Here is a 27037-nt window from a genome sequence, read left to right on the forward strand (position 1 = left end):
TATGGCCTAAAACCCAAAAAAATCGCTGTTCTCCAAAAGGTTGCTGCCCCCCCCCCAAAAAAAAGTAGCTGCCTCTAAAAAAGGTTGCTGCCCCAAACAAAGTTGCTGCCCCCAAAAATAGCGGCCTGTGAAAAAATATTCATGGCCTAAAACCCAAAAATGCCACTTAAAAAAGTTGCTGTTCTCCTAAAAAAAATGCTGCCCTGAAAAAAAGTTGCTGCCCCCGTAAAAAGTTGATGCCCCCAAAAATAGTGGGCCCGTAAGAAAAAAAGTCGCCAAGTAAAAAAGTAGTCATGGCGTTAAACCTAAAAATTGCCAACTAAAAAAGTTGCTGTTTTCCAAAAATGTCGCTGCCCTCTATAAAAAAAATTGCTGCCCCCAAAAAGTTGTTGCTCCAAAAAGTAGTCGCCAAGTAAAAAAGTCGTCATGTAGAAAATAGTTACGGCCTAAAACCAAAATATTGCCACTTAAACCAAGTCGCTGCCCCCCCCCCCCCCGAAAAAAGTCGCTGCCCCAAAAAATAGTCGGCCTGTGAGAAAAGAAAATCGCAAAGTAAAAAAAGTATTCATGGCCTAAAACAATAAAATTGCCACTTGAAAAAAGTTGCTGTTCTCCCAAAAAGTTTCTGCCCCGAAAAAAAAGTCGCTGCCCCGAAAAAAAAACAATTCTGCCCCCAAAATTAGTCGGCACGTGAACAAAAAAGTCACTGCACGCGAAACAAGTTACCGCAAACAAAAATCGCGACCTTAGAAAAGTTGCTGCCCCCCAAAAAAATGCTGCCCAAAAATTAGTCAGCACGTGAAAAAAGTCGCTGTAAAAAGAGTCGCCACCTAAAAATAAATTGCCACCTAAAAAAAAGTCGCAACCTAAAAAAAGTCGCTGCCCCTTAAAAAAGTTGCTGCCCCCCAAAAAAGTTGCTGCCCCAAAAATAAGTCGGCCTGTGAAAAAAATAAGTCGCCAAGTAAAAAAATAGTCATGGCGTTAAACCAAAAAATTGCCATAAAAAAATTGCTGTTTTCAAAAAATGTCGCTGCCCTTTTAAAAAAAATTGCTGCCCCCTAAAAAAGATGCTGCCCCATTGCCCCCCCCCCCCGAAAAAAATGTGCTGCCCCCCAAAAAAAGTTGTTGGCCCCAAAAAAGTCAGCCTGTGGAAAATATTGCCACTAATAAAAAACTCGCTGTCTCCAAAAAAGTCGCTGCCCCCCCCCCGAAAATTAGTCAGCCTGTGGAAAAAAAGTCGGCATGTAAAAAATAGTTACGGCCTAAAACCAAAATATTGCCACTGAAACCAAGTCGCTGCCCCCCCCCCTAAAAAAATTGCTGCCCTCTAAACAAATTGCTGCCCCCAAAAAAGTTGTTGCCCCAAAAAATAGTCGGCCTGTGAGAAAAAAAAAATCGCAAAGTAAAAAAAGTATTGATGGCCTAAACCTCAAAATTGCCACTTGAAAAAAGTTGCTGCCCCCCAAAAAAGTTGCTGCCCCCAAAATAAGTCGGCCTGTGAAAAAAATAAGTCGCCAAGTAAAAAAATAGTCATGGCGTTAAACCAAAAAATTGCCATAAAAAAAATTGCTGTTTTCCAAAAATGTCGCTGCCCTTTTAAAAAAATTGCTGCCCCCTAAAAAAGATGCTGCCCCATTGCCCCCCCCCCCGAAAAAAATTTGCTGCCCCCAAAAAAGTTGTTGGCCCCAAAAAAGTCAGCCTGTGGAAAATATTGCCACTAATAAAAAAGTCGCTGTCTCCAAAAAAGTCGCTGCCCCCCCCCGAAAATTAGTCAGCCTGTGGAAAAAAAGTCGGTATGTAAAAATAGTTACGGCCTAAAACCAAAATATTGCCACTGAAACCAAGTCGCTGCCCCCCCCTAAAAAAATTGCTGCCCTCTAAACAAATTGCTGCCCCCAAAAAGTTGTTGCCCCAAAAAATAGTCGGCCTGTGAGAAAAAAAATCGCAAAGTAAAAAAAGTATTGATGGCCTAAACCACAAAATTGCCACTTGAAAAAAGTTGCTGTTCTCCCAAAAAGTTGCTGCCCCGAAAAAAAAGTCGCTGCCCCGAAAAAAACCCAATTCTGCCCCCAAAATTAGTCGGCACGTGAACAAAAAAAGTCACTGCACGCGAAACAAGTTACCGCAAACAAAAATCGCGACCTTAAAAAAGTTGCCATAAAAAAATTGCTGTTTTCAAAAAATGTCGCTGCCCTTTTAAAAAAAATTGCTGCCCCCTAAAAAAGATGCTGCCCCATTGCCCCCCCCCCCGAAAAAAATGTGCTGCCCCCCAAAAAAAGTTGTTGGCCCCAAAAAAGTCAGCCTGTGGAAAATATTGCCACTAATAAAAAACTCGCTGTCTCCAAAAAAGTCGCTGCCCCCTCCCCCCGAAAATTAGTCAGCCTGTGGAAAAAAAGTCGGCATGTAAAAAATAGTTACGGCCTAAAACCAAAATATTGCCACTGAAACCAAGTCGCTGCCCCCCCCCCCCTAAAAAAATTGCTGCCCTCTAAACAAATTGCTGCCCCCAAAAAAGTTGTTGCCCCAAAAAATAGTCGGCCTGTGAGAAAAAAAAATCGCAAAGTAAAAAAAGTATTGATGGCCTAAACCTCAAAATTGCCACTTGAAAAAAGTTGCTGCCCCCCAAAAAAGTTGCTGCCCCCAAAATAAGTCGGCCTGTGAAAAAAATAAGTCGCCAAGTAAAAAAATAGTCATGGCGTTAAACCAAAAAATTGCCATAAAAAAAATTGCTGTTTTCCAAAAATGTCGCTGCCCTTTTAAAAAAATTGCTGCCCCCTAAAAAAGATGCTGCCCCATTGCCCCCCCCCCCCCCCGAAAAAAATTTGCTGCCCCCAAAAAAGTTGTTGGCCCCAAAAAAGTCAGCCTGTGGAAAATATTGCCACTAATAAAAAAGTCGCTGTCTCCAAAAAAGTCGCTGCCCCCCCCCCCGAAAATTAGTCAGCCTGTGGAAAAAAAGTCGGCATGTAAAAATAGTTACGGCCTAAAACCAAAATATTGCCACTGAAACCAAGTCGCTGCCCCCCCCTAAAAAAATTGCTGCCCTCTAAACAAATTGCTGCCCCCCAAAAAGTTGTTGCCCCAAAAAATAGTCGGCCTGTGAGAAAAAAAATCGCAAAGTAAAAAAAGTATTGATGGCCTAAACCACAAAATTGCCACTTGAAAAAAGTTGCTGTTCTCCCAAAAAGTTGCTGCCCCGAAAAAAAAGTCGCTGCCCCGAAAAAAACCCAATTCTGCCCCCAAAATTAGTCGGCACGTGAACAAAAAAAGTCACTGCACGCGAAACAAGTTACCGCAAACAAAAATCGCGACCTTAAAAAAGTTGCTGCCCCCCAAAAAAATGCTGCCCAAAAATTAGTCAGCACGTGAAAAAAGTCACTGTAAAAAGAGTCGCCACCTAAAAATAAATTGCCAACTAAAAAAGTCACTGCCCCAACAAAAGTTGCTGGCCCCAAAAAGTCGCTGCCCCAAGATCAAGTTGGGATCTGGAGAAGAAAAAAAACGCCGCCAAAGAGTGACACAGATTGACTTTCACTCTCAACAGAGAGCTCAGAGGAAAAGTGTAAAAAACTTTCCATTGTTAACCCTGTTTTGTTAATACGATTTGGAGATGCTATATTTATATGTCCCTGAGCCAAAAAGAAGTGTCCTAGGTGCCCCATGCATCCTACACTGTTGGCGCGTAAATAAATGTAGTGCTTTTAATTTAGTCCAGAGACAATAGAAAGGGCTTGACACCTTGTTTTGGGGTTGCTCGTACAAGTAGGCTCATAGTCACTCTGGCGACAGCTTTCTTTTTATTCGTTCAAAGAAAACCAACCGATCTGCCTCTCTCAAGTTATTGTTAATTAAAACGAATCAATGAGAGGGTCTCCTCACTCGCTTCCTCCACCCCAATGGTAAATTTTGCTCTCTCAACGTTTTCCAAACGTGTCTACTTTAATAGACAACACAGAAAAACGACAATAGACCCGACCGCCTAACCCAGCTAAAAATTACTAATACGCTCCACACTGATTAATTACCAAACTCACCGGTGTAAAGCTGAAGATTGAACATAAAATAGTGAGTATTAATTGTATAAATGTGTAAAATTAATTTACATACCAGGAATGAAGACGAGATTGAGACTAATATCTTTATAATATGATAAAATAATCCTCAAAGTTATGCCTTTTTACATCCTTGAAATTTGTATCAGTGTGACTACCGTTAAAGCACAACGGCGCCCTCTGTCGGTTAACAAAGTCATTAAACCAAACTTCTTATAACGCACGTAGGCATACTTAGGGCAGAAAAAGCCACACTTGTACCAGTCGATGCAAATTAGTGTGTTTTCAACAACGTACAAAAGGGTTACACAAATTGGTTAATAGGCAGATTTATTGCATTGCTAATCCTTAATCCCTCTTTAGAAAGGCCACAATTAAATGCAACTATTTGAAACACCTGTAGGCTAGGCCTACTATAATAGGATGTGCGAGGATGGGGGCGGGTTAGCAATGTTGCAATCCTGCGAACGTTGGCCGTATGCCAACTGAGTCTTGCAGATTGACAAATGCAATTCCGAGGGTGCTAAAAAAGACCACGGCCCAATTTCATGAAGCATGTAAGCACAAAAACTTGCTAAGCAAAGACAATTATTGCTTAACAGAAACGGGTTACCAGCCAACAATGAGTTATGACTGTGATGCCTCACTCAATTTTTAGCTTAGCAAAGAAATAGGAGGGTGCTATATATAAAAAGACCATGGCCCAATTTTTATGAAGCATGTAAGCACAATAAACTTGCTAAATAAAGAAAATTATTGCTTAGCAGAAACCGGTTATCAGCCAAAATTACATTAGGTTTTACATTGTAGTGACTGATGTCCCACCCAATTTGCTTAGCAAAGAAATGTGTTTAGCATAACTTTCTGCTAACAGCTTTTAAAATTGGGCCGGAGTCTGGCACGCCCGGCGCAGATACAAAGCAGGGCCCAATTTGTATAAAGCTGTCTATGTACCGTAAGCAAATCTGTGTGCTTACTGTAGCAACAAATTGTCTGTAAGCATAAATGCATGATTTCTCAAATAAGCAGAACATTTCTGGGTGCGCTTGTTCACCATGTATTTTGCAACGTGATGTCACCCGTGTGCTTACCGCAGGGTTAACCAGCATTTGTCTCGCTTACGGTTACAACAGCTTTATAAAATGAAATAGAAATTCTGCCAACAATTGGCCTCTCCGTAAGCACAACATTGCTGCTTACAAGTTTAAAGACAGTGGACACTATTTGTGATTTTCAAAGACCAGTCTTCTTACTTGGTGTATCTCAACATAATTATGCATAAAATAATAAACCTGTGAAAATTTGAGCTCAATCGGTCGTCGGAGTTGCGAGATAATAATGAAAGAAAATACACCCTTGTCGCACCCATGGTCACACGAAGTTGTGTGCGTTTAGATGGTTGATTTCGAGACCTCAAATTCTAAATCTGAGGTCTCGAAATCAAATTCGTGGAAAATTACTTCTTTCTCGAAAACTATGCCATTTCAGAGGGAGCCGTTTCTCACAATGTTTTATACCATCAACCTCTCCCCATTACTCGTTACCAAGTAAGATTTTATGCCAATAATTATTTTGAGTAATTACCAATAGTGTCCACTGCCTTTATTGGCCCTGTTGATAACTCATTTGACCGTGAATAATAAACAACGCTTTACAAAGATGTTAGTCAAAGTTATGACTTTATGCTCATTTTATAATTATGAGATATGAGTCACATCTTATATTTATGACTTAATACTCCCAATGTTCATTTTACGCTTCCGTAGAAACGTTATAACTTCTTGATTTGTTTTGTAAAAATAAGGGGCGTGGTGACTGCCCGAACCCCGTCCACAAAAGGCATGTTTGAAAAACACCTTTGTTCTGGTGGTTGAAGAGGCTTAGTCTACTTCGTGTCATTTCACGGTGGAATAAATTAATGAACCCATCCAGGTATTGTGACTTCCAGTGCATTCCTTGGACTGGGGCGACTCTGGAATGCCACCTGTAGTTGAGATCATTGTATATGCAAATAAGGCGTTTTGCGCTGATTTCGATTCGCTCATTGGCCATGGGTTGTGCGTATACCCGGGCCCGCCCCCGGCCGCATGTTACTACCCGGCCCGCATGGCATCCATTTCTCTACAGTGTCGCGGACCGTGCGGATGCAGTTGGCCGTACCTCTCGGCTCTTTTCTTTGGACGTCGCGTTTTCAATGAACTTTACTGACATGACTGATAAATTCATGAACATTATTTGCACCAAACTCCTGTGCATTCAGAACTATTTCAGCAATATAACTGTTGCATTTCAGACCAATAATTGCTTTGAGGCTTGAGTGCTTTGGCAATGTTGGAAGTAGTACAAGAAGTAAGAAACCTTGTGCATTTTTCTCGCGGGCCAGAAGCTGGACACATCTTCCAACAATATCTTTTGTTGAGGTAAGTTGTATGTAAGGAACAGTTGGCAGTGTCGAGTCAAATTCTAATTAACTGTATGCAGAGCAAACTCTATTTATTTCTGGCGCCACCCTGAAAATGTAAACAACTAGTGTGACAACGGCAAACAATAAATGCAAAGAAATTTTTTAGTGATAATTCCCACACAAAATGCATGCTAATCTTTTACAAAAAAGTGCTTGTTTTGGGGTCACTTTTTGGTAGTATTCCGAGCTGGTCTTTATGTCACATGTTGGTTCGACCCTATTTGCCAGTCTTGGACCAATTAAAGTGCACCATGTGGGGATGGTTTTAAATGTAAAACAACAAATTAATAGTGCAAACTGTATCATTAATTGACTTGTTTTTTTCTCTTTATAGAAGCCGAATGTGTACCAGCCAGCAGTGAGCTCCCAGTAGCCAGCCAAGCTTCAAGCGACTGTTACTCGAGTTGCAGATAAAGGGGGGAACATCTTTTGTGCTAATGACTCTCGAGAGTCTGCTACTAGACGGGTGATGTAATCTGTGGATATGTGGTTTGTGGACGAATATGGAGGTTCACCAATGGACCAAGGTAAAAAAACTTGGCTATATATCCGACCTCCACTTTTATAAAACTAGTATGTGGCATTCTGCTGTAGAACCAAAGGGAAACAAAAGTTTGTTTGTTTTTACACGATAGCAACAATATTTTTAGTGGAATTATATCGATGGTACATAACTCTCTTTTGCGATAGAGAGTTAAATATATGGAAATGGTGATTTTTCTATAAGATAAAACACCCCCGAAAAAAAAGAAAAAAAGAACTTGCTTTTGAATATTTTAATTTTTTACCTTTCTCAAACAAAACCTCCCAAAAGAAAGAGGGGAAAAAACAGAAAAAAAACCAAGTTGAACAAGTGCATTAGTATAGTGGAGGTCGGATGACGCAAGTTAACCCTCAAGATCAAGACAAGATGAAGACTGCAAAGAGTAAGAGGAGATCTAACCCGTTCTCTTGCAGAGTCCCACCCCTTTTGTAACGTCCCCTCTCCCTCGTCAATCTTGTTGATGTTGTCCTTGCTTGTGCAGCTTTCAATGTGACTTCTCACTTTCTGGGCATTTCTTGAGCTGCATATTGGTCGAAGCCAATGATGCTTTTTAATTAGGAGACTAGTCTTACTGGAAATTTCTGTCGGAGTTGATGCTTCAAGTCGTCAGTTGTCATGTTTACTTATATTGTCATAACTATATTGCAAAATATTTATCAACTTATTATATCAGCATTCCATCCCTTATGAATGTGAGCACTTTCTTTACTGTGTACAAAATAATTAGCTAACAAATAATTATTTCTGTCCAATCACCATTCATTTTGATGACTAAAATGTTTGATTTAGGAGTAGTAAATAGATAATTTAGCCTAGCTAAATAAATATTTACATTCCTGGTATCAGCATTTCATCACTTTTGAATGTAAGCATTTTTAACTTTAGGTCTTTTAATAATTAAAAGTAATAACCGAACAAATATACAACAAAGTTGTGACCCTTTCTCATTAAGATTAAATTTCCAGAAAATGAAAACACAAGTTTCCTTTAAAGCTGTAGTTATGAAATTCAAATCTTCGGATAGGGCCTAAAGTTTATCATAGGACTCATTGTAAAAATCCTTTAAAAAAACTTTACCTGCAAGCGCTACAAAATAAATAAAGAAAAACAAAAAATAAAGAAAAAATAAATGCGCGAAAAAAGAAGACGAAAAGAAAGCAAGAACTGAGAAGATGCTGAGAGAGAAGACAGAAGGAAGAAGAGAGCAGATCATCCATGGAGAAAAGATGTCAGCACAGCATGGGTTTGTATTAGTGGTAAGGAAAGGCCTAGAGTATTTAGATAGGACTAACTCTCTACTCTTTCAACAGGTTCATTGACAAAAGGTTAAGTATTGGGTCTGAAAATGTCTTGCGACAAAACCAAGAACTACATCAAAGGGACTGTCTTCATGGTCTACTCAAGTTCTGCGCTTACTAATGTAAGCGCAGAACATGAGTAGACGATGAAGACGGTCGTTTTGAGGTCTGATGAGTGACTGGAGGCCAGTGATGTCGCGATGTTTGCACCAAAGGTTAAGTATAACGTGGGAAGTATCTAGTAACAAAGGTTTTCTCAACAGCTTTTAACCAAAATTTTCTCAACAGAGCTCCTAACCAAAATTTCTCAACAGCCTAACCAACATTTTCTCAACAGAGCTCCTAACCAAAATTTCTAAACAGAGCTCCTAACCAAAATTTCTCCACAGCCTAACCAACATTTTCTCAACAGAGCTCCTAACCAAAATTTCTCCACAGCCTAACCAACATTTTCTCAACCGAGCTCCTAACCAAAATTTCTCAACAGCCTAACCAACATTTTCTCAACAGAGCTCCTAACCAAAATTTCTCAACAGCCTAACCAACATTTTCTCAACAGAGCTCCTAACCAAAATTTCTCAACAGCCTAACCAACATTTTCTCAACAGAGCTCCTAACCAAAATTTCTCAACAGCCTAACCAACATTTTCTCAACAGAGCTCCTAACCAAAATTTCTCAACAGCCTAACCAACATTTTCTCAACAGAGCTCCTAACCAGAATTTCTCAACAGCCTAACCAACATTTTCTCAACAGCTTCTAACCAAATTTCTCCACAGCTTTTAACCAACATTTTCTCAACAGAGCTCCTAACGAAAATTTCTCAACAGAGCTCCTAACAACATTTCTCAACAGCTTTTAACCATCATTTTCTCAACAGAGCTCCTAACCAAAATTTCTCCACAGCTTCTAACAAACATTTTCTCAACAGAGCTAACCAAAATTTCTCCACAGCTTCTAACAAACATTTTCTCAACAGAGCTCCTAACCAAAATTTCTCAACAGCCTAACCAACATTTTCTCAACAGAGCTCCTAACCAACATTTCTCAACAGCTTTTAACCAACATTTTCTCAACAGAGCTCCTAACCAAAATTTCTCAACAGCCTAACCAAAATTTTCTCAACAGGGTTCCTAACCAAAATTTCTCAACAGCTTCTATAACCAAAATTTTCTCAACAGAGCTCCTAACCAAAATTTTCTCTACAGCCTAACCAACATTTTCTCAACAGAGCTCCTAACCAAAATTTCTCAACAGCCTAACCAACATTTTTTCATCAGAGCTCCTAACCAAAATTTCTCCACAGCCTAACCAACATTTTCTCAACAGAGCTCCTAACCAAAATGTCTCAACAGCCTAACCAACATTTTCTCAACAGAGCTCCTAACCAACATTTTCTCAACAGAGCTCCTAACCAAAATTTCTCCACAGCCTAACCAACATTTTCTCAACAGAGCTCCTAACCAAAATTTCTCAACAGCCTAACCAACATTTTCTCAACAGAGCTCCTAACCAACATTTTCTCAACAGCTCCTAACCAACATTTTCTCAACAGAGCTAACCAAAATTTCTCAACAGCCTAACCAACATTTTCTCAACAGAGCTCCTAACCAAAATTTCTCCACAGCTTCTAACCAAAATTTTCTCAACAGAGCTCCTAACCAAAATTTCTCAACAGCCTAACCAACAGTTTCTCGAGAGGGCTCGCTCTAACCAAAATTTCAGAGCGGCCTAACCATAATTTTCTCGACAGCTCCTTCTTGAAATTGTCTCCGCAGCTCTAATTGTTTTTGCCAACAGCACTGAACTTGGCCTCTACTTAGGTTTCTATCTTTGTTTTTTGTTTTCCGCAGTCCTCATCTTGTTCTTGCCAAACTGGATGATGTGGAAGTGATTGAAACACAGAAAGTTCCCTCTGAAGTCTCTGATTCATGTCCACATGTCAGTGGTATCAAGTACTTGCAGCAAAGGTAAAGTATCAAGTGAATTATATGAGGTAATTGTACAAGTATAAATTGGAAGAAGAAAAATCTCACCCCTGCGGTTTCTATAAGATATTCATAAAAGGCAATGGGAAGCAAAGCATTTTTGGCAAGCGATTTTGATGGGCAATGCTGACAGATGGAAGCTCTTGGACAGCGTTGATAATGGTGGCCCATTTTGTAACTGAAAGAAGTACCAATGTGCTTTACAAAAAACAAATGCAAAGAGCAACAACTTAACAATAAATACACTATTTATGCAAACAGAAGGATTAAACTGAACAACAGGCAATAGAAAACAAGTGGGATTTGAGCTGAGTTTTGAATTGTTCTATGCTCTGTGGAGAGCCGATGTAGATGGGAAGAGAGTTTCAAAGTTGGGGGCAGCACTGGAGAAAGTCCTTGAACCGAAAGATTTAGATGACATTGGTTTGGTAAAGTTTGGGGGTTAATGGGTAAGGTGAACCTGACTTTGACTAAATGATGTGACCCCAAAATGCTAACCTCTCCAGATATTGTTTCTCCCACTATGCAGATCCATGTTTTCTTCTTATAGAATGAGATGATATGATGGAGGTTGTGTACTGAAATCTTGAATGAGCTGAGGTGATGCCTACCAGTGGAATCTGGGGTCATGCAAAAGATTTGGTAATGTATCCATTTATATAAGTTACAAGTTACTGTTTAAAGGTTTGGATAATTTTTTTAACACAAAACACAAACTTACACAGTTTGAAGATAATGATAGCAGAAAGCTTACTGTTAATTATTACTTGCTGAGGTGCTGTTGTTTTTGTGGAATGAGTAAAAAAATGTCACGAAAATGCGAAAACTATTTTCGTGACTTGTTTTATTCATTTCTCAAAAACTACAGCAGCTCGCAATTGTAACATTAAAAGGGAGCTATCTACCATCATGATCATTATCTTCAAACTGTGTGAGTTTAATGTAAATCCGTGGACATTGTGTTTTGTGTCCTACAAAAAGTACCCAGACCCTTAAGAGAATCTATCTACTAATGGAACAGCAACTCAGGAATGAAACAATACAACTACAAAAATTTAATCAGATTTTGAATTTCAAACAAATCGCTCAAGTCGTATCAAGAAAGTTGTAACCAGTATATCAAAATGCAAGTATTTGCGATTCAAAATCAGCAAATCAATGTGGCGAACCATCAAGGTTCTTAAAAACAAGTTCACTTGCTTTGTTTGAAAATGAAAACAAGTTGAACTCCTCCCTGAAACAATGGAGCCCGGCTCCTTATTCAATTTATCGTGAAGATGCTGTGTGCTTGTAGATGTATTGGGTTAAACTTGTGCTGTATGCTTGTAGATGCATTGGGTTAAACTTGTCTGTGCCTTCTTAATTTTCCCTCAGTTTTGAGAAGTCTCTGATGATGTAGTGTCTGCAACAGGAGGTGTTTGAAGGAGCATTGCTGGAGGATACGGGGAATGGTGACTTCAACTGGACCCATTTGGATGAGCATCAATCGAGTATACACATGCATTGAGCCAACAATAGACCACTTAATTGGTAAGTTGACAAATTCATTCTGAAACTTTTCTTTGAAGAGAATTAGGTTCAACGTAGACTTGTGGACAAGTCCTTAAATATCTGTCGCGGTGATAGCGTTCCTTCTCTCCCTGCGATTCCTCCGGTATTCTTGCGAGACTGCTGGCCTGCGAGAGCTACTGCTCTCACAAGGAGTAGAAGTCGGGCAACCGACAGTTCGCGCGAGTGCAGTGGTCTCGCGAGAGCACAGCCACAACTTGACTATCTCACCGCCTGGGACCATTAACAACTTGTCCACAAGTATAGGTTCAACGTTTCTTCCCACAAATTTAGAGAAGGCTTGTAATGTTTGCATCATTTTTTTTTCTCTTAAGAATACATTCATCCCCAACCTTAAGTTTGCACCAACAAAAATCCACCATACAACCAGTTGGTGGCAAAAACTTTATTGAAAAAAGGATATCAAGATTTTGAGAGGGGTATTTATTAAAGATCCACAAAAAAAAAAAAAAAAGTTGGAATGTTGCGGCATGTTGTGTCCATGTTCAATGGGTTGAAGAAAGTTCCTCCACTAAGCTCAGATTAGTTGTGGAGAATTTTTCTTGCACACATAATAGCATTTAGACGTCATTATTCACCAGAACAGGGTGATATATTTGTATTAGAAGAGTTAATCAAAAGTAATATATGAAAATGGTTTCTTTTCTACCTCAGATTCAGACAATGATTCAGGCTAATCAACATTTTTTGGACTGTGTACCCAGCTGAAGAAGGACTGTGTCTGTTCTTGCTAGATGACTCTCCACTACAGGTTGCACCCTTCAAGTGATGTATAGTTGCTGAGGCTATCCATCAATTTGTGCAAAGGGTCAACAAGCAGGACTTCTAGGTAAGTTTGAAAACGAAAATCTAAAATAGTTCTTTAGAAAGAGGAAGGTTCATCAAACAGAAATGGAGTGGTAAAAAATAAAGCACCGTACTCAGAAAATTTCAAAATGTTGATTTGAAAGAATACAATCATTCCCAACCTTTAGTTTGAATAAATTCACCCTAAAACCAACTGGTTGAAAAAAAGGAGGTCAAACTTTCACCCAAGATTTACCCAAAAACTATTGCAATCGGAAAGAAAACCCTAGAATGCTGTGGTATGATACTGAATGATTCTGTTCAGGTCCAATGGGTTGAAGAACTGATTTGGAGCTGGCTGAGAATGTTCATGCATGTGGTAACATTCAGACTTAATAACACTCATCAGAACAACTGAAGCGTGTATTGACAGAAATTAGCAAAATGTATCTTTGAAAATGGTTTATTTTTTACCTCAGATTGAGATGATGACATTTGGAGATGATATTCACCTAATCTTGAGGCTAATCTTTTTTGGACTGTGTACCATCAGCTGAAGAAGGATGCGTCTACTCTAGTTAGATGACTCTTCACTACACGTTCAACCCTTTAAGTGACGTGTGGATGTTGAGGCTATCAAATGCTTTTTGGACAGCTGAAAAGAGTCGACAACATCTTTGTAAGTTTGAAAATAAATATTATGAAAATTTTCTTTGAAGGTTTATCCCACAAATTCAGCAAAAGAATTATAGTTTCAGAATTGGCATCTTTGAATGTTTCAAGTCATCGATTCAAATACCATACAACCAACTGGTGGAAAGCTTCATTAAAACACTGGACACTACTGGTAATTGTAAAAGACCAGTCTTCTCACTTGGTGTATCTCAACATATCAGAAAATAACAACCCTGTAAAAATTTGAGCTCAATTGGTTGTCGAAGTTGTGAGATAACTATGAAAGAAAAAACAACCTTGTCGCATGAAGTTGTGTGCTTTCAGATGCTTGATTTCGAGACCTCAAAATCTAATTCTGAGGTCTCAAAATCAAATTCGTGGAAAATCACTTCTTTCTCGAAAAAACTACGTGGCTTCAGAGGAAGCCGTTTCTCACAATGTTTTATTCAATCAACCTTTACCCATTACTAGTTACAAAGTAAGTTTTTATGCCAATAGTTATTTTGAGTAACTACCACTAGTGTCCACTGCCTTTAAAAGAGTTCAAGCTTTTTAGAAATGATTTAACAAAAAGCACAACAAAAAACTTTGAAAGTGTCATAAGTAGGAATCGTGTAGAAGTCAAAGCTTTGCTTGTTGCAAGTATAATCATCCAGGTAAAGTTTGCATTAGCACTATGATTAAATCTCTTTTGACCAGTATGCTTCAAGTGCCTTCATCATTACTGATTAGATTATATTCTGGGCCTGATTTCATAGAGATGCTAAGCACAAAAATTTGCTGAGCATGAAATTTCTTCCCTGATAAAAACAGGATTACCAACAAAATTTCCATTTGTTGCATATTGCTTGTAACTGGTATTCAGCTGACGTTTGCTCATCCTGAAAATCACTAGGACATTTTGTTGATAATCCTGTTTTTATCGCGGCAGAAATTTCATGCTAGGCAAATTTGTGTGCTAAGCAGCTCTACAAAATTGGACCCTGATTGTATTCATCCTCCGGAGGACGATCAGATCGTACTGATCAGACGTTGACCTGGCAACCCATGGTTCTTCTCGGAACCCACACTACTCGAAAGAGATTTACCGTACACATGCATGGTGTTACCGCAAACTTAACCCGAATGTGTTCTATGTTGAGTGATGATGTCCACTGTTGCACATATTATTGATATAGCATTCAGACTTCACTACTCATCAGAACAATGATACTTGTGTTAAAAGAGTTTATCAAAGGTAAACTTTGGAAATTGTATATTTTTTTCTGCAGATTGAGACAATGAACTTGTTGGTCTGTGTACCACCAGCTGAAGAAAGACTTGGTCACACATGGGTCTTGCCAGTCGCCTCTCCGCTACAAATTCAACCACAGATGTAGGGATATGCTAATCGTCGCTTTTTGGACTGGCCACTTAATGAAGGACTGTCGGAACTAGCCAGAAGACTTTGTGCTACAATCAACCATTCAAAGGAGGTAGGGATAGGTTATAACCAATGCTTTTTTGGACTTCGTGCCATCACTAGCTGAAGGACTGTGTAAAGTCTTGCCAGAAGACTCGCCTCTACAAGTTCAACCACTCAACCCTCAAGTGGTCACACTGGCCAATAGGCTAATTAACCGTTTTTGGTATGTAACCACCAGCTGAAGTCTTGTCAAGGGACTCTCCACTACAACCATTGAAGTGATGTAGGGATAGAGGGTCAACACTATTTGGTCTGTGCGCCACCAGCTGATCGAAGGACTGTTAAACCTAGCCAGTGACTCTTCCCTGCAAGTTTAACTGTTGCTGTGACGGAGGGATGTTGAGGCAAAGTAACACTTTTTGGACTGTGTGCTACCCGTCGAAGAACTATATAAAGTCTTGCCAAATGACTCTTCTTGACGCAAGTCCAACTGGGGTCGATATCACAAAGCAATAACATTCATCGAAAGACAAACTGTCAGTATTACCATAGTGATTTGTGTTGTGACATTATACACATCAGTAACTGAGTGAAATTTGTAAAAACACTCTTTGGATTTGTATGGTGTCAAACAAAGTAGTTAGGAATACAATTCTACAGGGCCAAACTTCAAAGAGCTGTTTAAGCATAATGGTCTGCTGAGCAGAAATGAGCAGGATACCTGAGTCACAAATTTTACACTCGCAACATGGTAGTCAGTGGTTATTCTGGTAAGCGTAAGTTTGTTATGCTTAGCTACTTTTTGTGCTTTATGAAAGCTCTATGAAGTTGGGCCTATATGATAGTTTTGTAAAGAGATCTCAAACAAACAAAAACAAACAAACAAACAAACAAACAAACCAACAACGGTCAAATCAGTTAACCAAAAATTTCAGTAATTGTACTGTAAGCGTATTTTAAGAAGTGTATGGCAGAAACCTTTTGACGAGTAAAAATGTCAACAGTCGATTAAAAGTTGATTGCAGAAAAGATTTTGGTTTAACTCATATACACCGATGTGTGTAAGCACTGTGTATACTCTGTACTTTCATGAGGTCTGTTAAAAAATCACAGGCATGTTTGGGGTGGGATTCCAACCCACTTAACAAAGTTTGATGTCACAATCAGTAACAATGAAAACTCATCTTTCAAGATGAATCGTTTTCTTTTTTCAGGACGAATGTGTGCAGATATCGGCCACGTTCGTCCTGGAAAAAAAACCGCCACACACCGGGGTCGACCCGGGGAAGCTAAACGAACGCACCCAATGTTTTCTGTGAAACAAAGCCTAGTAAACCTACTCGCCCTAAAACCAAACTAAAACTTCATGCTGTAACTTAATCCTAGCACTTAAACCATCCCAATTACCACGAACAGCAATTTGACTATTAACACCTCGGCCACAGTCCCGCCTACCCAAACTATTCAAGCACACTGTAAAACTAAATAGTTAAAGGCCATATATACAACATGCATTTTGTCTACGTTACAAGAAATTCCCTCTTAAATTATGTTGATGTTTCCCTTTTAAAATTATGTTAAAGTAATGTTATTCCCTTTTTAAATTTTGTATTATCTGTAGTATTTTCCTGTAATTTGAGAATTTTTGTTTAGATTAAACCATTAATTGAACAGATGAAAAAAATATATCATTCTTTTTAAAGTAGATGTTTACAAACTACATTTTGTCAGATTTTTGGCCCCAAACATTAAAAAATAGATTTTTTTGAGTGAATGGTATTTCAAAGAGTATCACCCGCTCTAACAAAAAAAAGTTTAACTTTTACTTTTAATGGTCAGGAACCATGACAAAAATTTAAAACGTTTCTTATAAAACACATAGGAATTGGTCATGTGATATATTGTCGGGATCCCGACAAAAACTAATTTTGAGCGCTTTATTTCACTGCTACTAATAATTGGCAGACTTTTTCGAGCAATGGCTCAAATGAAAGCTTGTAACTTTCTCGACCCCCATCAAAATACCTATTGAATTTTAAATCAAAATTTTGGGGTAAAATCGGCCAAAAACTCAAAGCCACTGTTGTGCTTTTAAATTCATTATATTATTAAATTTGAATCGCAAGGAAAGTCTACATGGCTTTGGATTTGTGCTATTTAATCAAGTTACTTTTCTCAATTAAGTATTGCTTTTATAATTTACCCTTTATTTTATGTAATTTATTATTAAGTGTAAGTTTACTTGAACTTTGTAATATTTTTCAACCAAACATTTATTTGCTTGAAATCTATAGATGTGTTATTTTCGAGAGTAAATAAAAACTGTCTTACTCAAACAGCAAAGGAAAAAAATACCGTCTATACTGTCAAGTTCATTGCCTACCATTTTGTTTCACTTTAGTTTACCTAAATCTTGCTTTAGATGTCCGTTTTAAATAGTTATTACTATTGGTCCCACCACTTCCCTGTCAACCACACTTTGTTTAAATTTGTTTGGTGCAAGTTGACTTCGGACCAAGTTGACTTCGGACTGAGATAACTTCGGACTGAGATGACTTTGGACCGAGATGACTTTGACTTAAACAAAAATCCTTGCTTAGTCAAATCAGATTACCGGCCAAGACTCCATTATGCTATACTAGTAAACAGCAGCTAAATACCAGTCACAAGCAATGTATACAGCATGGAATTTTGGCCTGTAGCATATAAGCAAGCTATTTTCGTAATCACCAATAGTGTCCAGTGCCTTTAAGAGGGATAGAGGAATTTTGACCTCCCCCACTTCCAAATTGAGACTACGCCGTTCACATCACCCTGTTGCGGAAGCCGGATAGGGCCAGGAGATATGAAGTGAAATAATTGGGGGTTTTCGTGAGTGCGATAATATTTGTTTGTACCATTATCTGGCGGCCGCCACTTAATTATCCGATGAGAACTATGCGCCTTTTTTCAACACAAGCTTGAAAGAATACAGAGATGTAGAAAGGGCATTTACTTCGTGGAAGGAACGTGTAAAAATTTGGGACAAAGATTTGGACTCAAGGCAATTTATTTATGAAAAGTTCCTCGCACCGGACGAAATGAATGAACACAAATAGACGCGTGCGTTTCCACGAGCGAACGCAAACTTAATGCGTATCTATTTTTTATTTCGATGAAGTATGAACGTTCGAATTGTAGGGTGCGTTCACGCAGTCACGGCGAGTAAACCGCGGCCTTTTAGGCTTCGTTGGAGAGTAGAGAGAGACAGAGCTAGCCCGAATCTAGTGCAGTGAGCTAATGGAAACTTGCAGTCAGAGTGTGCCATCTGCCTGTGTCTTCTTCCAAACACCGCTCTGCTCTTCTCGGTTGGAGAAATGGGTTGCGCTGCTAGTGTAGGGGTACTCAACCGCAGGAGTACAAAGAAAGTCAACGCGGACTCTTTCTTTAAAGCTACGACTTCAAACTCGAAAAAGTCATCTCCGAATGTTGAGATGCAGTCTTTTGACAAAATGGCGCAGAGCAGTTGCTCTTTATCAACAGATGATGAACTACTGAAAGGTGACAATGACACTGACATGCCATCTGTCGGTGATGTGAATTTTCAGATGACCGACCAGGTCTGGCAGTCTCCTGATGACCAAGTCCAAGATTCGCCCACCACACCACCAGTGAGTCCGACCGAGAAACGACGCGCTATTAATTTGAGGAAACTTCGTCCATTCGGAAGACATGAGTGGTTGGTGAGGAAAAAGAGAGTGGAGCGGTTACACATGACGTGTTGGTCTCTAAAGAATGATGATGGGCCTCGTCGACCTAGCTGCCCTGAAGCATGGATGAATAACTTGGATTTATCGGATTACGAGGAGCCAAACTAGAAGGCGACATTGTTCCTCCTTCAGTATTGAGCAAAGAAATAATAAGTGGCTCCCTACAGTTTGCGTCATGCTGTCTTGATCATGGCTGAAACAATATGTTCAAACTGTCCAAACCTTAGGGCCTACTACATGTACATTTATTTCTTAAGTTCAATAATTTGAGTTGAACAAAACACGGGACTTGAAACTGCGACCTCCGGGATGAATGTACCGGCGCTTTACCACTATTATAACTATGAGCCCAATGTTGGCACAGTGTTCATATAGTATTTAATTTCTTGGTTTCGGGTGCATACTGTTTGAATGATCAAATTCAGTGCAAAGACCATCCTACTTTATAGCTAAACATCAATGTACTCCACACAGTGCACGGTGCACCCTTGCTTATTAAATTGACTAACTGCACTAGGAAAAACGGGCGTGAGTATTGCACTTGAAGCATAGTGACAAGTAGAGCAGGAAACGAAAGAGGCATAGGAAAAATAAATATCCAACGAAATTTTCATCGGTTGTCCACAGTATTTTAATTTTTTTTTACAAAAAAGTAGCACTGCGTGAACAAAGTTCCAGCTCACAATGATTATGGCAGATATTATTCCATTTCCTTCCTTGAAACAAACTTGCAAAACTTATAGTTTATTTTATTTTAATAAAATTAAACTCTGCACTGCACCATGGCCCATTTGCTCACACGCAGACAAAAGAAGACCCCAAAAACATGTATACAACATTTATCTGACGTGAGAATTATGCTCACAAAACCTGCTGGCTTAATAATTTTCTAGTAATTTGTAGGGCCATGAAGGAAGGAAACACGGCTAACCGTGCCGAAAACCGGCAGAGTGCCGAGAAGGTTGCGATTTTTTGTTTTCATATCGAGAGAGGGCGCTTTCTCTCACGCCTTGTCGACAAAACTGGACATGCGGGGCTCCGTTGAGGAATTTTAGAACGTTTACTTTCATCGCTATTAACGAAACAAAAGCAAGATGAACGTCAGATGTGCTCGGGTAAATATTGGAATAGATATTGGTTGTAAAACATTAATTTATTGAAATATAGGAAATATAAACCATGTTCTTATCAAACATACCGATATAGACGCCCAGGAAAATGAAAACTACATAATATTTTACTTGCCTAGTTTCCGGACAGGATGCCAAATATGGTGAAAATTTGTCTAAATCACCCCTCGCCCCAATTTCGACCTCTGCAGACTGGCATCAAAAGCTTGACGCTAAAAATCTGACTCCGATTTTGACTCTGTTGGCGACAACTGTGGCACTAACAACTAATAAAACAAAAATTATAAACAAATTAATTAATATTTTTATTTAATTAATAATGTCCTTTCCAATTCCATTTCAATTTTTATTTTTGTTTTCTTAAAAAAAGAAAGAGAATATGGATAGTACTCCTATCTATTCCCCTATGAGGTTCTTTCCGCTATCATCGGACGATAGCGGAAAAAGTAGGATAGTAATGTAATATGTTTCTTTCTCTAATTTGTGGCTCTGAGCTGAGCTGAGGAAAATAGAGTCTGAAGCTGCCAAATACAGTAAATTTGGTATCCGTAAATTTTAACCCCAAACTGGGGCGCTGTACTCATTTTTTTTCTCTAAATTTGTCATTATCGGTAGTTCTTCTAGAAACTATAACCGCAAAATATACGTTTTACTTTTTTGTCGGTAAAATATCAACTGCATAGATTTTAGAAGAACGAATCATTGATTATTGAATGTCAGTACAAACAAAATTGTACCGGTTTTACCTGAATTGAGAAGATCAAAACTTACAAAGTTTATATTTTACCGGACAAATTTCTTTTTGTATTCTTCTTCCCTCACAATCATTTTGAAATGAAGTAACTGAAACTATAAGACCTCCAGTGTGTCCAAACAAGACGAGGTCACTGAATATAATATTCAAATGGGGAAATGACCACACCCAGTTTTTAAATTGCCAGTAAATGTTGACACACGCTTTTACCAACTCCTGGCTAAAAATCCTTATCTCTAGCGCGATTCAGAGAATAAACTTTCAACTTGATTGTATTGATTTGACTGAAAAAAATGGCAAATAACATGTAAAACATTTTGTGCCTTCTGTTGTTGATGAAAGTATTTGCCATCAGTTATCAACAACACAAGGCACAAAGTGTTTGTACATGTAATTTTTTTGTTTTTAAAGCTTTCATTACTTTGAGAAAGTATATATAAGTAAAAAGTATGCATAAATAATTGATTGAGGACATTGATATTTGCAGCCAGAGGACCTGCTGAATATGCAGCACTGCAATCTTCTGTGTCTACCGGAGAACTACCAGATGAAGTATTACTTCTATCATGGTCTCTCTTGGCCTCAACTCTCCTATGTAGCTGAAGATGAGAATGGCAAGATTGTTGGATACGTCCTTGCAAAGATGTAAGTCATATGTACTAAAACTTGGATGTCAAACAAATTTTGTATTTTGGTTAAATCATGGTCTAATTTCTTACAGATTCTTACTGTACATTTAAGAATGAACTTCTTCACTTATTTACCATTATAAATGTTGAGTTATTTTCGGTTTTATGAATTCTTCAGGGAGGAAGATCCAGATGAACTGCCTCATGGCCACATCACGTCCTTGGTAAGTAAATCAACCAGTGGGCATGAATTAAATGGCAACATCATAATTAACCCTCGAACACATGCAATATTAAGCACAGCACCATACACTCCTCACTGCGCCAGGAAAATTCAATCGATTTCCGGCCGTATCCAGAAATCATTTGATAACTATCAGTGTGATTATTTTCTTGTGTTACAAGTTGATTTTTTTTGTAGTGGAAGAAATTGTCTTTTGAATGATTTTCACAATTTTGTTTGACTCGCCAAATTCAAGCTTTCAGGTTGGAAAGATAAGAGAGATCAATACAATTTTGAAAACATTGTTTACATGCAGTGTGAAGTGAAGGTTTGTTTGCATGAAAAGTTGTGCACAGTTTTCTCAACTCTTCTCATCGTCTGACCGGAAAACAAAGCTACAAAAAGTGGTTGAAAATAATCACAACATATCTTTAGAAATGAAAATGAATGCCTCTATTACCCACAGATAAACTTCTGTACCTAAAACCTTTTGGAAAATCATTTCAAATCTCGGTATTTCGTGTGTAAAACACCAGAAAGTTAGTCGAGAAACAAGCGGGAGACTGCCATTACTGCGCTTGTGGTACATGGTACATCCCTTTTAAAGGCACCTACTTGCACATGCATTGTTTGATTGTGAAATGACTTTTAACCTTTGAACCTTACGTTTTCTTATGTGGACCATATGCTGTTTCTAGACTATGGCTGTTTGCTGCATTTTAATCGCATGTTTATAACTCAAAGTACACCATGTCAAACTGCGTTGGTGCGTGTGGGCGGTATGCGGGGTAATACGCAGGGCGCCTCCAGACAGTATGCGTGATGAAAGGTTAACTTATTTAATTATAACCTAATACTTCCGTGTTTGCTACAGTTGTTTTTTGCATTTTTGCTGTTGTCTCTGTCGGTTTGTTTTATTCTGATGTGTTATCAAGGGTCTCCATTTGGTTGGCCTGCGTGCCTGTTCGGGGTTTTCCTTTCGCCCCACAGTATTTTGATGTTTGTACAATAAAGATAATACATGTAAAACAAACTAAACAAAATGCCACAAAATTGATTCCATACTTAGGCTGTGAAGCGATCCCATCGCCGTCTTGGACTTGCTCAGAAGCTGATGGACCAAGCATCCCGAGCCATGGTAGAATGCTTCAATGCTAAATATGTGTCTCTTCATGTTAGAATGAGGTAAGAAACCAAGAAGAGAATTGTGCCACCTAAACAATCTGTGCAGTAGAATGGTTTCCAAATGAAAATGTCGCCAAGTAAAACAATCTCGAGGGATAAGGCCCGGTCACACAGGTCCCGATAACGAGAATAAAGTCGAGAGCAATAAAAATGCATGCCTCGATTGGTTGAATAAGCATGGGTGTATTCTGCGTGGAGCCATTCAACCAATTGAATGCGTTCTCATTGCGTCGTAATCATTATCATTTTCGTTATCGCTGCAGTGTGACTTGGCCTTCAGTCATTGCCTGTATACATGAGGCTGAGTTGTTTGCAGCATATCTTGGGGTGATCACAGCTTTTCCCACGTAGGCCCATCTCTCTTGAACAATCTTCCTCTTCTTCGCCAAGCTTCATCTGCTAAGTTCTTTCAAACAACTACTCAAAACTCATCTGTTCACTGCGTAATTCTGTTTCGTTAAACTGAATACCCTGCATCTCTACCTAGTTAGTCATTATGTGTGTCAATGTTGTACACTTATATTGTACTTTCTTTTGTATTTGTATAAGTTTTGCTTGTTCAGCGCCATGAGCGTCATGCCTGATTGACCTGAGCGCTCTATAAGAGGCCACTATTATTATTATTATTATATTTTAATGAGTGGTTTTGAAACATAGATTGTATATTGCTTTTTATATTTTTGTGAATCAGTGGTTTCTATTACACGTAAACCAGGTTATTTTGGATCATCTATAATCATTTAAATTTATTCTTTTCAATGAGACAAATTTATGAGACTGCCGTTTGTTTGTTTTAGAAACTTCATTTAAATTGTATTTATTTAAGTTTTTCCCTTTTTTTTTAAGCAACCGAGCTGCCCTTCAGCTGTATCAACACACTCTGAAATTCTCGTAAGTAGATTTAGTTGAAATATTAATTCATTGACCTAAAACACAGCTTGATTTGGAGTGAATATTTAGCAGTATTTCAGTACTTGTCACTGTAATTATTTTGTGTCTGATGGTGGAATTCTATGGCACAAGACAGAAACAAGATCTCAGATTAAATGGTGGAGAGCTCGATGCGTGGTGCAGCTGAAGAAAAAGACCTGTCACCCCAGGAGCGTCGGGAGTGTTTTGTTAAAGTGTTTATTAACAAAATTAATAGCAGTGACCCCCCCCCCCCCCCCAGAAAAGAAAATATGATTATCATTCTTATTTCTGTAAAAAAAAAATTATTGTGGTATTTCCTTGCTTTTTACCGGTTGTTAGTTTTTTAACCATTGTCTAATTATTTTATTATGCACTTGTGTACATTGTCTGGAATGGGCACAATAGTAATCAATACATTATTATTTATATTATTATTATTATTATTATTATTATTATTAATGACAGAATCAGTGAGATTGAGCCGAAGTACTACGCTGATGGTGAGGATGCTTATGCCATGAAGAGAGATCTCAGTCATGTTCAAGGAGTTCAGGTATGTACTTACTTTGCTCTAGAGAGTGTCTCGGCCAAGTAGTCTAGACATGTCAGATTGTACCTGGCCCAATTTGCTAAACTGAATTTACTGCTTTGAAAATGTTTTTGCTCAGCCAAAAAATAGTGGGGCATCATTTGTAACAATGTAAACTTACATTTATGGAATTTTGGCTGGTAACCATGTTAGAGTGTGTGTCTGGGCTGCCGCTTTCATAAAGCTGCTAAGCTGAAAATGCCAATTAGCAAATTTCTTTGTTAAGCAAAAACAAAATGATATGGGCACTAGTTGCAGCAATGTAAACTTCATGGAAATTTTGTTGTTAACCAGTTTCTGGTAAAACATGTTTTTTTCTGTGCTTAAAAAGTTGTTACGCTTATACAGGCTTTATGAAATTGGGCAGTGGTTTTAAAAATTGTGTCATTTTAGCAAGACGCTCAACTATGAATGCTTCGTCCTTTGGATGGGACATCAAGCTACAGGTCCTGTACGTTGTGTAATTCATGTCCTGGTGTTGTTGCCATGGATAGATTGGGAGGCCTCACTTTGTCTTGAGGGCATTGTTCTGAAGCTGCCATCTTAAATTTGTTCTATTGTCAGTGTCTGCATATTGAATCATTTTTGTCTATGTCCTCTTTCTTTTTATTGTATATTCCATACTGTGCATTTTAAAGCACGTTGTGATCTTTTGATCATTTGGTTGTAAGGGACACAATATGAATCTTGATCTGTTATTGTTATTAAACCCTTACAAGGTGTTATGGATCTTATAATTCATAACATAGCTCTTTTTAACTGTCGTTAAAACCGTGAGCCCTTTGAGATATCCATCATGTGTAGTGTAGTGCTCTGTAAGAGCTGTGTACTATTATTTATGCTAACTTTAATTTTGGGAGATTATCATATTTGTGTGTTATATACGTTTTTAATAGCAGGGCCCAATTTCATGGCTCTGTTTACTGTAAGCACGGAAGCAGAGAATTCTGTGCTTACGGCAAGCGTATTTCACGGGTTAGCGGCGAATTTTGGCTTCTGCGCGTGCGTTCTCGGCGTTACTAGGCATTCTACGCTTACAAGGCTAGTGCAGAAATTTTGCGCTTGCACGTAAGCGGGGAATCGTGATCGTAAGCACAGAATTCGGCGGTAAGCAGAGCCATGAACTTGGGCCCAGGTGTTGTGTACTCCTGGTTGGCATGGACGGCCAAATGTTAGCCAAACATTCAATCATGATAATGTAGTCGCTGTTTCCCAAACTTTCAATTAACAAAAATACCTCCCATGATTGGTTGCTTTGTTTCCGACAAATTCAACATTAATATTACAAACTGTGGCTATCTGTTTATGCTTTGCTTTTATGGCTTCCCATATTTTTCTATTCCTTGGTTCCCTAAAACTGGGGCTGTGACATTGTAGTAGCCAAATTGAAGTCTTGTATCCCCTCACCTTTAATTCATCTTTGTTAATTTTTCAGAGGAGAACCGGACTAAAAGGCGGAGAGAAAGAGGAAGATAAGAGCAACGAGCAAACGGATCTCCAACTGGAGTCTAAACCAGCTCTGAAGGACGGAAAAGAAAGCGACACTTCAAGACTGGAGGAGAAAGACAAAGGAGCAGGGCAAGGCAAAGCAGAGCAGAATGGAGCTGGTGGAGGGAAGACAGGAGGGGGTGCTGGGGAACATCGGCCTGGTGAGCGATCTAAGAGAAGCAGGAAGAAGGCAAGAGATGCTGCCAGGGCAACCGAGGAGCGAGGAACAGATGGCAAGGATAAGAAGGAGAAGAGTAAAGATCCGAGCTAACATTCGAATGACTTACATTTTCTCTGCGGGTTTTCTTTGTAATTTGTTTATGCAGTGTTGCAAAATATCATACAGTTTCTCTGTTCTAACCACTTAGAATAATCAATAAATTAGTTGTTTCAAAGACTAGACATATTTTGTTTTAATTTAAAAAAAAAAAAAAATTTCTTAAAGGCAGTGGACACCATTGGTAATTGTCAAAGACTAGCCTTCACAGTTGGTGGATCTCAACTTATGCATCAAATAACAAACCTGTAAAAATTTGAGCTCAAACGGTCATTGAACTTGCAAGATAATAATGAAAGAAAAAACACCCTTGTCACACGAAGTTGTGTGCGTTTAGATGGTTGATTTCGAGACCTCAAGTTCTAAACCCGAGGTCTTGAAATCAAATTCGTGGAAAATTACTTCTCTCTCGAAAACTATGGCACTTCAGAGGGAGACGTTTCTCACAACATTTTATACCATCAACCCTCACCCCATTACTCGTCACCAAGAAAGGTTTTATGCTAATCATTATTTTGAGTAATTACCAATAGTGTCCACCGCTTTAAAGTTCTTGCTAATTGAGTTTGTTTAAAAGGTGCTTCAATCGCTACCCATGTCAGAAAAGTTTAAGTAACGAACAGGAAACTTGTTTTATCATTCTTCAGTGGTCATTCTATGTAAATGGGTCTACAGTTGGAAAATGTTTGTTTGTTAATAATGAACGGGACATTTATAAAGGGCATCAGGGGATGCAAAGCACTGGAAAAGGAAAAGAAGAGAAAGCCAGAATGATCTGGTGCTCTGACGTTGTGTTCTTATTTGAACCAGTTTAAAAAAATTGAACCTATTAGTATTATGGCAAAACTCTGAACTGTACATTGCAAACTGATTTAAATGTATCAGAAAATTTAACTCCAATTACTTACTGATTAAAAGTAAAAAGCTGTCATAATTGACCACATAAACATTAAAGGAACATCAATAGAAAGATATTTTAAAAGTAGAATATAATGACCCTCACAAGTATCAATCGAAATTGCATAGTTTTCCTTATACGTCGCAAAAACACGGTCGGCATAAAATGGCTGACCGTGTTAGTTTGTGACATAAAAGGAAAACTGTGCAATTTCGATTGATACTTGTGTGGGTCGTTATATTCTACTTTAAAAATATCTTTCTAACCACGCTTTTCAAAAACCAACTCGTCTGATCCGAGGCAATGTGTTCCTTTAATTATAGAGTTTTTTTAACCACCTAAAATCAATTCTCAATGTTATTCCTATTCTCAAAAGGCATATTACAATTCAAAAGAAAAACAGAAAATTGACAAATCCTTTACAAA

General features: G+C 38.5%; 1 protein-coding gene and 1 long non-coding RNA gene across 2 annotated transcripts; both read left to right on the forward strand.

The window, feature by feature from the left end:
* Nucleotides 1–6169: 6169 nt before the first annotated feature.
* LOC117307303 lies at nt 6170–15287 on the forward strand. Its single transcript, XR_004521068.1, has 8 exons — nt 6170–6469; nt 6848–7040; nt 10208–10324; nt 10872–10984; nt 11717–11872; nt 12566–12740; nt 13177–13376; nt 14644–15287. It is a non-coding gene; the product is annotated as an uncharacterized LOC117307303 (long non-coding RNA).
* A 4241-nt stretch (nt 15288–19528) lies between these two features.
* Nucleotides 19529–25910, forward strand: LOC117306957 (N-alpha-acetyltransferase daf-31-like). The gene is made up of 7 exons (XM_033791556.1): nt 19529–19641; nt 20898–21055; nt 21218–21263; nt 22332–22447; nt 23294–23338; nt 23825–23912; nt 25384–25910. The coding sequence occupies exons 1-7, from the start codon at nt 19621–19623 to the stop codon at nt 25705–25707; spliced, it is 798 nt and encodes a 265-aa protein (XP_033647447.1). The 5' UTR covers nt 19529–19620; the 3' UTR covers nt 25708–25910.
* Nucleotides 25911–27037: the final 1127 nt, after the last annotated feature.

Source organism: Asterias rubens, chromosome 2 (assembly GCF_902459465.1).
Source record: "Asterias rubens chromosome 2, eAstRub1.3, whole genome shotgun sequence".
NCBI lineage: Eukaryota > Metazoa > Echinodermata > Asteroidea > Forcipulatida > Asteriidae > Asterias > Asterias rubens.